Source organism: Malania oleifera, chromosome 8, assembly GCF_029873635.1.
Source record: "Malania oleifera isolate guangnan ecotype guangnan chromosome 8, ASM2987363v1, whole genome shotgun sequence".
Taxonomy (NCBI): domain Eukaryota; kingdom Viridiplantae; phylum Streptophyta; class Magnoliopsida; order Santalales; family Ximeniaceae; genus Malania; species Malania oleifera.
Genome location: NC_080424.1, coordinates 46,951,257 through 46,965,618, shown reverse-complemented (window position 1 = coordinate 46,965,618; position 14,362 = coordinate 46,951,257). Strand labels below are relative to the sequence as shown.

Genomic DNA, 14,362 nt, shown 5'->3' with positions numbered 1-14,362 from the left:
TGGAATGTTCTATTGATCAGTTCACCAAACTAAAGCCTCCTACCTTCATGAGGAGTATAGACCCAATCCGAGAATAGAATTGGATTTGGGAGATCAAGAAGATCTTTACTATTCTACATTGCACGGATGAGCAAAAGGTGCTCTATATGACATTCAAGTTGACAGGTGAGGCAGAGAGATGGTGGGGATCAGTGAGGATGCTAGAGGAGCAAAGGCCAATATTGGTGGCGATGACATGGGGCCATTTCAGAGAGGTGTTCTTTGAGTGGTACTTTCTAGCCACGGTTAGGAATGCAAAGATGGAGGAGTTCATGATCTTGACTCGGAAGCAACTGACGGTACAACAATACGCCGCCAAATTTATGGAGTTGTCTTGCTTTGCTCCGTTTATGGTACCGAATGAGGTGAGGAAAGCTTGGAAGTTTGAGAGGGGTCTAAAGAAGGAGATCCAGAAGCAGACAACGATACTACAGATCCAAGACTTCGCTATGCTGGTGGATAAGGTCACCATGGCAGAAAATAGCCTATAGGGGGATTAAGAGTTCCAGAATTCAAAGAAGAGGTCGACACCTTCCAATTCTTATTTAGGTGTGAAGTAGGGCACTTCAAAGAAATATGGTGGTGGCGGAGGCCCGCGAAGAGAGACTGGGGGTGGTACATCTCAGGGTACCACACCTTCCTTTACCTGTCCTACTTGTGGCAAGCAGCATTGGGGAAAGTGCATGTGGGGATTAGGTGTTTGCTACTAGTGTGGCAAACTAGGGCATATGGCGCAGGAGTGCTACACGTCAAGGAGCAATGCACCCCCACAGCAGCCACCTCGAGGAGGTGCACAGGTACCACATGGCGAATATCAAAAGGGTACTACCCAGATGAGGGTGTATTCCCTAACTCTTGGCGACGCAAAGAATGCAGGAGACGTGGTGACAGGTAATATTTATATGCTTTCAAATAAAATTTATGGTATTATTTGATTTAGGAGCAATGCATTCCTTTATTTCTCAGGAATTTGTTAAATTATATGGGTTAGAGGCACAACTATTAGATGCAGAATTAGCAGTGGCTATACTGTCAGGGTCAGTAGTTGTATGTAGTAGGGTGATTCGAAATTTTCTAGTAGAGATTCAGGGGAGAGTACTACCAATCAGTTTGATTATGTTTAATGTGCACAACTTCGATATCATTCTAGGGATGGACTGGCTAGTAGTCAGTTATGCCAGCATCGACTGCCGCAGGAGAGAGGTAGTATTTAGGCCTCCCAGGAAGTAGGAATTCAGGCTTGTAGGGTTGTGCATGCATTCTACCCCATGCATCCTTTTAGCTATTCAGGCTATGAGGTTATTGTTAAAGGAATGCCAGGGGTATCTGGCATTTGTGAAAGAAATTCCAAGTGGGGAACTTAGGCTAAAGGAGATTCCCGTGGTAAGTGAGTTCCCAAAGGTGTTTCTAGAGGACTTGCCAAGACTGCTTCTTGATCGTGAGGTGGAGTTTGCTATAGATTTGACTCCAGCCACGACACCGATATCGAAAGCTCAATGAGGATATACATCGACTATAGAGAGATTAATAAGGTGATAGTGAAGAATAGATACTCGTTACCCATAATTTGATTATCTATTTGACTAGCTATAGGGCACACAGGTCTTCTCTAAGATCAATCTGCGATCTAGGTATCATCAACTGAAGGTGAAATCGGAAGACGTACTGAAGACTACATTCTGGACTAGGTATGGCCACTGTGAATTTCTGGTTATGCCTTTTGGATTGACCAATGCTCCTGCAGCATTTATGGACATGATAAAAAGGATGTTTCATGAGTATCTGTATCAATCGTGGTCATTTTCATTGACAACATCCTGGTTTATTCAAGGAGTCCCAAGGAGAATGCAGTTTATTTAAGGTTGGTACTTCAATTGCTCAGGGAGAAGAAGTTGTTTGTGAAATTTAAAAAGTGTGAGTTCTGGTTAGAGCAAGTGGCATTTCTAGGGCATGTAGTGTCCAAAGAAGGGGTATCAGTGGACCCGAGTAAAATAAAGGCAGTAGTGAACTGGATGAGACCGAAGAATATTAAGGAGGTCAGGAGTTTTCTAGGTCTTGCAAGATACTATTGACGGTTCATAGTAGGGTTTTCTAGACTATCAGGTCCATTGATATGACTCACAAGGAAGAACGCAAAGTTTGACTAGACTGATGAGTGCAAGCAGGGCTTTCAGGAACTGAAGTAGTGGCTGGTTACTGCTCTAGTTTTAACCATTCCATTAGGGGATAGTGGATTTGTTATCTATAGTGACACCTCTAAGAAGGGTCTTGGGTGTGTTCTAATACAACAGGGAAAGGTAATTGCTTATGCTTCTCGTCAACTCAAGGAGTACGAGAAGAACTACCTGATGCATGATATGGAATTAGAAATGATAGTGTATGCATTGAAGATCTAGAGGCACTACCTGTACGGTGAAAGGTGCGAGATTTTTACCGATCATAAAAGTCTTTAAGTACTTTTTCACCTAGAATTAGCTAAACACGAGGCAAAGAATATGGTAGCTGATGCTCTGAGTCGAAAGTCAGTAGATGCATCGATTTCAGCAGTTGTTGTTCAGCATTAGTTCATAATGGATCTGGAGAGATTGGGAGTGGAATTGGTGGACAAGGATCCATGGGCATTCATTACTAGTTTAGTTATTTAGCCAACCTTAAAGAAGAGGATTAGAACTGCCCAGACAAAAGATGCAGATCTAGTAGAGGTTATGGAAGGGGTTCATGATGGTTTAAAGTCAAATTTTAACATTTATGATGATGGGGTGTTGAGATTCCATACTGAGATCTGTATATCGAATGACACCGATACTAAGCGGGTCATTCTAAAAGGGGCACATCGTTCGCTCTACACAGTACATCCAAGGAGTATGAAAATGTATAGGGATCTTCAGGAATATTTCTTGTGGTCTAATATGGAAAGAGAGACTGCCCATTTCGTAGAGCAGTCCTGACTTGTCAATAGGTGAAGGTTGAACAACAGAGACCAGCGGGACCGTTGCAACCACTTCTTTTTCCTAAATGGATGTAGGAGCACATTTCCATGGATTTTGTCACAGGATTGCCGTCAACACCTCACGAACAGAATGCGATTTGGGTAGTGATTGACAGATTAACGAAGATTGCCCATTTTTATCCTGATTAAAGTCAGCTATTCCATGGATAAGCTGGTAGAGCTATATGTTTAGGAGATAGTAAGATTGCACAGGGTTCCGGCGTCGATTGTCTCAGATAGAGTTCCACGGTTTACTTCTCGATTCTGGAAGAGTATTTAAGAAGCATTGGGATTTCAACTTACATTCAGTACTGCGTTTCACCCACAGACCGATGGTTAGTCAGAGAGGACCATTCAAATTTTAGAAGATATGCTGAGGACATGTGTACTGGATTTTAGGGGTAGTCGGATCAGATATCTATCGTTAGTTGAGTTCGCTTACAATAATAGTTACCAGGCCAATATCGGGATAACACCGTATAAGGCACTGTATGGTCAGAGGTGTCGATTGTCGTTATACTGGAATAAGGTTGGTGAGTGATAGATATTGGGCCAAAGTTGGTCCGACAAACTTTAGAGAAGGACAATCTCACCAGGGAACGGATTAAAGCATCTCAAAGCCGACAGTAGTTAGAATTCGAGGTGGGTGATGTTGTGTTTTTAAGGATTGCTCAGATAAAAGGAGTGATGATGTTTGGTAGGAAGGGCAAGCTGAGCCCTAGGTACATCGGACCATTTAAGATTCTAGAGAGAGTCGGTTCGGTGGCATACAGGATAGCATTACCACCTGCACTGTCTAGGATTCACGACATGTTCCATATATCCATGCTTAGAAGGTATGTTCCATATCCTTCACATGTGATCAATTATGAGTCGTTGGAGTTCGTGGACATGTTAGCATATGAGGAGATAGACTATAAAGAGCAGGAGCTACATACAAAGAGAATTTCGTCAGTAAAGGTACTGTGGCATAATCACACAGTAGAGGAGGCTTCATGGGAGTTAGAATCAGAGATACATCAGAAGTATTCTCATCTTTTCAGAGACGCTCAGAGCTAGATAGGTAAGTAGAATGGTAAGTAAGTGGTTTATGTGTATGTTGGTAGTGTAGGTTTTTTTATGGTTTAGAGTATGTTTGGTCTTCGAGAGATTCATGTTTGGATATTGTAATCTCCTAAGACATTATGTGTAACCATGGTATTCCTCCTCTATAAGTGAGGGTAGGTAATAAACTTGGGACGGGGCTACTATGTGGGTGGTTGCAGGTGGCTACTAGCTCTTCCTAGAGTCAGAGCAGTGATGGTTTATATAATGTGATCGAAAGCAGTTAGAAAATTTCAAGGGCAAAAATTTATAAGGAGAGGAGATTGTAGAGACCCGAACCAAGAAAAAAAGGAAATTAAATAAGAAAGCAAAAAAAGGATTTTCAATAGGCTTCGTCGACGAACTCCATGTTCTCGTCGACAAAGGTCATTTTAAGGTTCGTCGCCAAAATTCAGAGCTTCATTGACGAAGAGATCCAGAAAGTCCAAAAAATATTAGGCTTAGGGTTCGTCGACGAGGCCCTTCCTTCATCGACGAACGGCCTTGTGTGGCTCATCGACGAAGGCATCATTTCATCGATGAATTTGATCGAGTCAAAGGGTCTATAAATAGATTTTTGTTTGCTTCTTCATTAAGAAATCAAAATATCTCTCCCTCTCTCTTTAGAACCTGTGCCCTCACACTCTCTCTCTTCGATCCTTCGTCGTTTGTTGCCCATTTCAACAATCGGAGGTTACCACGAGGATCAAGGAGCGAATATCTACAAATTTAGCAGAGTGGATTCTTAATTTCAGGAAAAAGCTAGGGCTCAATTTTCGAGCATCCCGGGTGTTTTTCAAGAAATAGGTAATGGGATTATATTATGTCAATTATGTTTATGAGTTCTGACGGATTGAAATGTTAAAACGGTTTTTAGATAAACAATTATGTCTTTTCTAGGGTTTCTGGGCCTAGGGTTTGGTTAACCGACTTTATTTTCAAAACCAACCGTTTAAATTTATGTTATTTTTATAGTATGGATTTTTATGAACATTTTTACCAATTGAAAAGTTGTTATTTCAAGCCATAGACTTGTTTGAAAATCAACCGAAGATGGTAGGGTTGATTATCTCCATTTTCCCCATATTTAGCTATATAACTATATTTAGTAAAATAATAACCTAGAGATATTCATACCCTCGTTCTAGTAGTTGTATGTATGTTCTCAAGCCGATGAGTTATGTATGAGTTACTAGAAGAAAATTATGGTATGAGTATAATTTTTAATTGGCACTAAATGAGTAGGTTTTGTGTAATACTGAACTGTAACGGCTATGAGCCGAGATGAGAAGTATGATGGCTATATACCAAGAGAAGATATGAGATGAGATATGACGGCCAAATTCCGAGTTTATGATACGCTAGTTTTTACCGAGTCAATATCTGAAAAATATATTTTATAGAGATATATATAGAGTATGTTATATTACATTTTTATGAAATGAATGATGATTACAGTTTTATATGATGTAAATTTTCATATATGATAGTAGAGCCCTATTATGATGATCTCATATTTAAAGCACGGTACTGTAGCTAGATGTATGTAGAGGTATAACCACACAGCTCAGTTAGAGTGTGGATGGGAAAGGCGACTAGTGGCCTGGGTAAAGTACTCCCCGAAGGAGTTATTTCGGGGCCCCATCCGAAGAAGTATTCCAGATGACTCAACCTTCAAGCAGGCTTCGGGCACAGAGAGAGAGAGAGAGAGAGAGAGAGAGAGAGAGAGAGAGTAGACACCATCGTACTACTTTATATTTGACTTGGCATTAGTCGACCGGCTATTTGTTAAGTCCAGCCTTCTGGCCGCGCAACCCGTCATGGGGGGAAACATCTTGCACGTGTATGTGATGGCGTAACGATGCTAGTCCTACAGACCAGGTTGTATCTTCTAGGCATATATGAGCATATTTACTATATAAAGGGCTATATTAAGCCAACAATATGTATTTTCAGATTTAAAGAGCAACAATACAGATTTTAAAATGTCAATTAAATGTACTTAATTGTTAGCAGTATTTGTACACACAAAATCTCATGCTAGCCACATACTAATAATAATATAATCCGTCTTACTAAGACGTGTCTCACCCCAGCATACAAATGTTGTTTCAGGTCCTTCGAGGGATCGAGCCTAGCATGTTGCCAGGCAAAGTTAGATAGTAGGCAGTCCTTGTCAGAGTTGGTGAGATTTTATGCAGTGTCTGTCTTTTGGGGATTATATATATAGCAAATTATATTTTCCGTTATGTATAAATGTATATGAGAAATAGTTAGAAACTCTAGTAAGTTTTATTAGAAGATGTATGTTTTCCATTGTGTATGTTTATGTAGTTCAGTATAGAGCACTCATTTTTCCCTTATTTGGATGGGTTGTATATGTATGGTATCAAAGAGATGTATGTATGTATGTATGTATGTTTAGTGGCACTTCGGGCCCTCGGAGAGGGTCGGGGCGCTACACTCTAAGTACACGAGATGGGGGAAGTGAACATGTTGCTAGTTTTACATCACTAACAAATTGTCACGACACCCCACTATGCACCCAGAGAACGCAAGTAGAGACATGCTCGAAATATATAATGACAATGAACAAAGCATGAATGATGACAACAATGTAAATACAACTTCCTAAACTGTCCACATTGGACATATCAAAAATTGTTGAAATATAAACATCGCTAATAATCAACATGTTCAATTGATTATTAGTCTACATAGTATGACTAATAATCAATTGAATTTCAATAATTGATTTGTATCACATGTACGATAAGGCATGAATGTATAGTAACCATTCTTGAATGGGTCTAAGCTTCAACGAACACAAAAAATGCAGTTTTCAATTTGTTCAATTAACTGGAAAGCAACATTCTAGTCAACTACGCAGCATGCCTTTCACAAGTTAGCCAACAAAAAAAAGGAAAAATGAGAAATCAGAAAAAGTCAACCCCACAAAACACACAAATTTGCAAGTTAGGTTCAACAATTCGCTAAGTTCTCAAAATTATATCAAGTCAATGATTCCACTATTCAACAACAGTTATAAGCAGAAAACTCAAATCCCTTAACCTCACTCTCCTTATGTACAACAATACTACACTTCAACAGAGAATATAACACAATTTTTAATAATTTTTTTGGGTGTGTAATATTCTTACACACTAATATTATTAAAATATCATAAATAGTGCACAATCAAAATAGAATTATGTCCAAAACCTATACAAATTACATTCTAAAACTACAAATTCATACTCTTAAATAAAATTTCATCGGCAGAGTGGTGTGCTATACAATCAAAAATCAAATTACCAATTTCAATTACAACAAAATATAATCACACACTAAATGAACCAAAATTATTAATTCATGCATTAATAAAGATTATTATAAAATATTAACTCAACTACATTATCAATTTTCAAAAATAAATTAGAAAATTATTGAACAAAATCGTTAAACTAAATTAAACCTATCACAAAAATTGATACACACAACCAACAATTGAATCTACAGTAGAAATTGATACACAATCCAAATGCATTGTACACACATGCACGCATACACACTCACACACAGTCAGACCCATGCACCACGCACTCACACACGCACACATAGATTCTAGGGTTTGCAAAAGAAGAAGAAGAACATTAAATCCCACACACACGCACGCACGAGCACACTCACACACACTCCAAGCCACGCATCCCGCACACACGGACAACCCACAGAAGAAGAAGAAGAAGAAGGGATATTTTGGCGAGCAACGATGGTGACCTTCAGCGACGAGATTCGGTGAGATTCGGCGAGTGGTGGCAGCGAAAGGTGGTTCGGCGAGCAACGACGAGCAACCAAAAAAGGGAAAGAAAAGGGAGGGAAAGGATGGAGGGAGAGCTCGAAGAATTGGGGATTTTGATCAGACTATTAGGGATAGTTTCAATTTCGTCACTCTTTTAAAACCGTCACTAATAGTCTGTTATTAGTGACAATTCTCATAAACCGTCAATAATAGTTTGTTATTAGTGACGGTTCTCCTAAACCGTCACTAATAGTCTGCCATTTAAAATTAAAATTAAAAATGTTGTACCAATTAGGACTAAACATGGATAATGTAGACACCTTAATTTTTACCAGGGTTTTCTAGAAAGACCTGGTGTAATAAAGTTGATTTTAAGTCTAATTGAGCCCTTGGGTCCTTTTCGTAACTGGAGCCCCATTATGAAAGCCCATTTATCTCAAGAGAGCTTTTGAAATTTTGAAAGTTATTTTTTACCATGATTTTAAATTAAGCTTTTCATGTGCTAGGAAATGTATTTAATGTTCATTCTTAAAGTTCAATTCAAATTTGAATCACAATCCTTGAGTCAAATTTCAAAATTAGGCGAAGCCCTATTAAAAATTAAGTCTTTCCAATTAAGGGTTCTAAATCATGAAGAGGGTCTCCTAGTTCTTTCAGGTTCTAATTGTTGGATTTGATTTTGTTTTTCAAAATTGAGTCATATTGAGTTCCTTTTAAGTGTAATCGTCAAAGTTTGAAAGCTTTTGTCAAACTCTAAAATGGGGATCGAACTTCTTTAATTTGAGTCCTAACACATTGAGGTGAGTCCAAGTCAAATTTTAATTGAGTTCTTCAGAAATTTTAGTTGTCAAAATTGAGTCTATTGGTTGGATTTTAATGTCATACTTTATTGCTAGGTGTTTCTTGGGCAAAATGGGTCAACTAAATGGGTCAAAATCAAAAGATGAAAAATGTCACAAAGAGTGTGTACATGTGTGAAGCACCTACACCCAGGCAAGCATACGAAGGAAATAAAATATACAAGTTAAATGTTGAGGGAGAGAATTCCCGGGCGTATATACTAAGATTACAACATCAAAAAGGAAATTACCAAAATAAAAAATAATAAAAATAATAAAAGCAGTGGGCAGATGCTCAACCCTCCAATCCTGGGCAGCCACCTGGGGGGTTCCCAAAAGCCCTCCACTCCAATGCCACCATCTGTAGTATCTGTGCATAAAGGAAAGAAAAAGGGAAGTTAGTTAGTCCAGCGAAAAGGAAAATAAAAATCAAAAGAGAAGGATACTCTTCCCTCCATTCCTCATCTGCCACCTGGACTTTCACCTGCGCACAAAATGGGAAAATTGGCATGGTTAGTTAGCAGGAAAAACAAAGGAAATTAAATGAAATCATAGAAAATCATTCCTAACAGACCATTAGTGTGGAATTTTGTTAGGGAAGGTCATGCTGAGATCATTTGGCACCAAAAACACCCCACAGCCTCCCTATAAATAGGGAGGCTCGCACACTGCAAATTCACAGGGGGGGATAGAAGAGAAACTCTGCGAGAACTATGAGAGAGAAAAAGCAAAAAGAGAGACAAGAGGGTTCTGCAGAATTTGAGACACTGAGGAAGGAAATAAAAGAGGGTTCTGCATAATTTGAGGGACATCAGAAGGAGAGGGAGAGAGATTCTGCTAAATTGTAGAGAGCAGAGAACAAAGAGGCAAAAGGGAATAGAATAGCAAGAGAGGGAACCCTCACTCAGTTCCAGAAAACTAGAATTTCTCACTCACAATCTAAAGCCAATTCAGAGATCCCCATTCAGCATCGGAGAACATACCGGACAATCGGACTAGAGCAGACAATCAGAAAGAGGGAGAAGAGAAGACCTGAGGAGAAAAAGGATTTAGGTAGTTGCATTGTCCTTTCTCAAAATAATTTCTTCTGGGCATTTGAACGGTTCTGCAAGGGTTTTACAAGCCTCAGAAAAATGGACGAACCTAGAAGACAACCATTCAATCGTGATTAGCTCTGTAAGAAAGCAAAGAACAGAGTTGTTGACTCCAAACTCGTGAGGAAAATCCGCGCCATCTATTACGATCCTGACGCTCCTAACTCATCATCGAGCGAAGATGAAGGGAGAAATCCTAACAGACGTGGGAGGAAGCATATTGTTCAAGAAATAAACATCCACCATGTTGTTCCCATAAACCCTCTATTCGCGAGACAGAAAGCTCTTGCTAGGACAGTAACAATGGATGCAAGAACCATAACAAGAAAAGAAGGGTTTTGAGAAAAATCCCATCAAGGCCATCCTCGTCCAAGTATAGAGGCGTTCGACAGAAGAGATGGGGTTGGAGCTTACCGAATAGAAAGGAGAAAGGAAAAAGAGACAGAGGAGAGTGCCCGTGGAGGAAAGAAACCCACCTCAAAATCCATGACCGTTGACGCGTGACTATTGACGCCCTTAGAGCCATCCAATCCCTGTCCATCGGATGGCCCTAATCAAATCAGGACGCAGATCATAGTGCTCCCACATCCTCCAACCCAGCGCCCCCACGTGGTCTCTCATCAACCCTCTGATCATCTCTCCCTATGGACGGCTAGGATTCATTCTTGCCATCAATCCATGTCTAATCTCATCATCCATTCGCCACATGCCATGTGGCGCTATTGGTCTTGCCCAAGACCTTAAATCGAGTCGTCTTAAGTTGACTGGTTCAGATTCCCGGACCGGTTGGGCCCGTTGACCCGGTATAAAGTCGGGTTAATGTTAATAAATTCATAAAAAAAAAATTAATAAAATCTCAAAAATCCATAAAAATCATTAAAAAAAATCATAAAAATCCAGAAAATTGCTAGAAAATTTTTAAAAAAAATCTCCTAAAAATTTGAAAATGATTTGAACTCAAAAATATAGAAAAAAAAAATCTCCAAAGTATTTTCAAAAAAATATATTTGCACTCAAAATTTCAAAAAAAAAATATAATTTCTAGAAAAATCCCAAAAATTCTTCAAGCCTCAACTTTCACGGTTTCAATTCCAAATTTTGTTTTGTGCTATTTTGAAGTTCAGGAAAATATTGAAAAATCAATATTGGTCCCGACCAAGACCTTAAACTTATTTTTCCCCGGATCGGTCAATGTTTGACCTATTCGTCCTCCCTCGAACTGGTCCACACCGGTTTTCTCCATTTCATTTGCTTCTTATTGATATTCAGAAAATTCATAAAAATCACAAAATTTTCAAAAATCCCAAAAACATTTTTATATTTTGATTTCTATTGATTTTATTTGTGTTATTTTTAAAGTTTGGGGAAAATATTGAAAAATCACAAAAATAGGTTCACACTTGAGAAAAATCACAAAAATATTTTTTTTTAGGCATAGGAAACCATTTTCATCCCGAACGAACTTCGAAAACCTTCCATAATAGTATTTTCCTACTTAGAAAAAACTATAGATTTCGAAGCCCCCGGGAGTGTATTTTCATAAACTATTTTCGATTTTCCTTCCCGATGATTGCAACCAAGGGCATGGACTCTTCGGAGTATTAGCTTGCCCCTATTATGAGGGAATACCTATATAGTATTTTCATTTTCTGATTTTTGAAAGGGAGTAATTTGAAAAGGCTTATTAGATTTATTTTGGGATAATTTTTTATTAATGTGGTACCGTTCGTAAGAATGGGCGCGTAGGGGGTGCTAATACCTTCCCCTAGCGTAACCATACTCCCGAGCCTAACTCTGGTAATGCAGTCCAATTCTACCCCTAATGGGGTAGCAATCAAGTATTCTAACCGCACTTCAAAAGGTTAGTGGCGACTCCACCACACATTGCTTTTTTACGAAAATATATTTTTCAAAATCACACATTTTCATCCATTTTCCCCCTGTTCGCTAGCCGAGAACCCATACGTGGGTTGGGTTCTGGGATGTCGTGACAGCTTGGCAACTCTGCTGGGGATGCTTGAGGGTCGAGCCAGTGATTAACCGAGAATTATCCCAATCTTGAATCTAAATAAGCCTTTTTGATTACCCTCTTTCATTTTTGTACAAATTGATAAGTTGATTGCTTATATATGAATAATTCTGAATGCCTTGCTTGCTTTGGTACTTGAATAAGCATGTGATTAGTCCTTATTGTTTTTGTTAAGCATGTGTTTAGTTGTATCTTGAATAAGCATGATGTTTTGCTATTCTGTTTAGAATGTGTTTAAATTCTGAATAATGTATGGATGTGGGGTAGAGGGTGTAGGACGAAATCATAAAACTTACACACTTTCACAGCTCTATACCCAGGCTCTCCCTTGTTAGGATTAAAAAGGAGTGTAATAGTGCCAGTTCCCATGTGCCATGGCCTATGGGAACCCGCGAACCACTCCGCTCAGTGCGAGCTTTGTCTAGACCTCTGTAAGGGAGGATAAAGTCTTAATCTAGGGACCTTTTGTCGATAGGGATTAGAGCCTAACTACACATGATTGTCCATAATCCCTAGCCTAGGGTAGAGCCTTAGAGGACCCTATGTACATACCTTCCTCGGGGTCGGAACAAAAGCCACATCCTTCTCCACATGTTGCAAATCTGTGCCTTTTGTACATATGTTTTGAAATAATTGATGTTTTACATCCTGCATACATGCCAAACGTCCATATCACTTGGCCAATGTTTTGAGAAAAGCCTAATTCACTTAAAAGTCAAACTTTATCTCTTAAAGTACCCTACCCAGGGGAAAATGGATCATTCGTGAGATCATTGAGGCTTTTCCCGAAACCTTGGTCGAATGATTGTTTAGGTTTCATTACATGCATACATGCATGCATGTTCTTCTCCAATGGGCCGGTAATCACTTTCCAACTTCCCGTCAGCCAAATTAAATTCAGAATTCCAACATTGAGCCCACTACTACTCACCACTACAACTCCAGGAGTAAAACAAAGACCATGGTAGAACAATTGGAAAGCAGAGTCCTGGGAATAGAGCAGTGGCAAGAAGAGCTAATCAGCAAAATGAATAAGTTGTTGGACCTGATGATGGATAAAGGCAAGACTGTGCCACCACAAAATGTTGAGGAAGAGTCAAACCCCACCTACCCTCGAGGATTCACCCCGTTGCATGGGCAAACCTCGACACAACCTCCAATTGTTGCAGAAAATCCCCCACCGAAAAGTGCTTCATTCATACCCACCGCACCAACATTAGGGGTCCCAGCAGTCGGAATACCCCCGACAATGATGACAGATGTGGGGGCAGACAGAATTGCAACTAAGCGTCGGTACGAAGTGCTTAAGGAATGGTTAAGGGCCACTGAAGGGTCCAATTCATTCGATACAGTTGATCTGATAGACCTCTACTTGGTGCTGAAGGTTACTCTACCACTGAAGTTTAAGATGCCCGATTTTGAAAAGTACAATGGAACTCGGTGTCCTCATGCTCACTTACTAATATATTGTCAAGCAATGGCGGCGTACTCAGACAATGAAAAACTAATTGATGCACTGCTTCCAGAGCCGTTTGACCGGATCTACCATCCAATGGTACATTCATCAGGATAGGGCCCGGGTCTGCACTTGGAAAGACTTGGCTAATGCCTTCATCACTCATTACCACCATGTGACAGAGATGGTGCCTAATTGATTGATGTTGCAGGAAATGGAAAAGAAGCCTACTGAAACATTTAAGGAATACGCTTACAGGTGGAGGAATATGGCAATCCAAGTGGATCCCCCTGTGAGCGAGCGAGAAGCCATCTCATTATTCGTGGGTACGCTAAAAAACCCCTACCGCATGCACCTTCGGAGAGCCACTCCCCATGATTTCATGGATGTCGTGCCAACAAGAGGGAGAATCGAAGCTAACATCAAGGCAAGCTTAGTCAGAGATGGCGTAAATGAGGCCAGTCTGGGCAAAAGATGGATGGGCAGGAAGAAAGATGAAGAAACTCACATGGTCCAGGGGCATTACTACCAGGGAGGTGGAAATCGGTGGCCTAAAAGGAATTTTTTTTTCGGACCCCCTGTCAATCAGGTTGCGCAAACAGGCGCGAGACTTCAAAGAGCTCCTCCTGAGCCAATGTCGGCCTAATCGATTAACCAAGCACAAGAAAGGGGCACCCAAATAAACATCAGGAAGATAGACCCCATCCCAATGACTTATTCAATCTTATTTCCTCAGCTAGTGGAGCGAAACCTGGTTTCAATCATTTTGGAGATTCCTATCTCACCCCCTATTCCGCGTTGGTATGACCCGAATTCCCGATGTGCTTATCATGCCGATACTCCTGGGCACTCCATTGAGCGTTGTTGGGCATTCAAAAACAAGGTGCAAATGTTGAGAGACGCAGGGTGGTTGCAGTTCGATGATAAGCAGCCCAGAGTTCAGAGCAATCCCCTGCCTAACCATGGGGAAGGCAGCAACCAGTAAGGGTCTGAGAGCCATGAAAGAAAAAAGGAGCCTGCCGATGACCAAG

The 14,362-nt window shown here is 40.1% G+C and overlaps 1 protein-coding gene across 1 annotated transcript; it reads left to right on the top strand.

Moving 5' to 3' along the window:
• Positions 1-12,836: 12,836 nt before the first annotated feature.
• On the top strand, positions 12,837-13,977 carry LOC131162665 (uncharacterized). The gene is made up of 2 exons (XM_058119270.1): positions 12,837-13,430; positions 13,543-13,977. The coding sequence occupies exons 1-2, from the start codon at positions 12,837-12,839 to the stop codon at positions 13,975-13,977; spliced, it is 1,029 nt and encodes a 342-aa protein (XP_057975253.1).
• Positions 13,978-14,362: the final 385 nt, after the last annotated feature.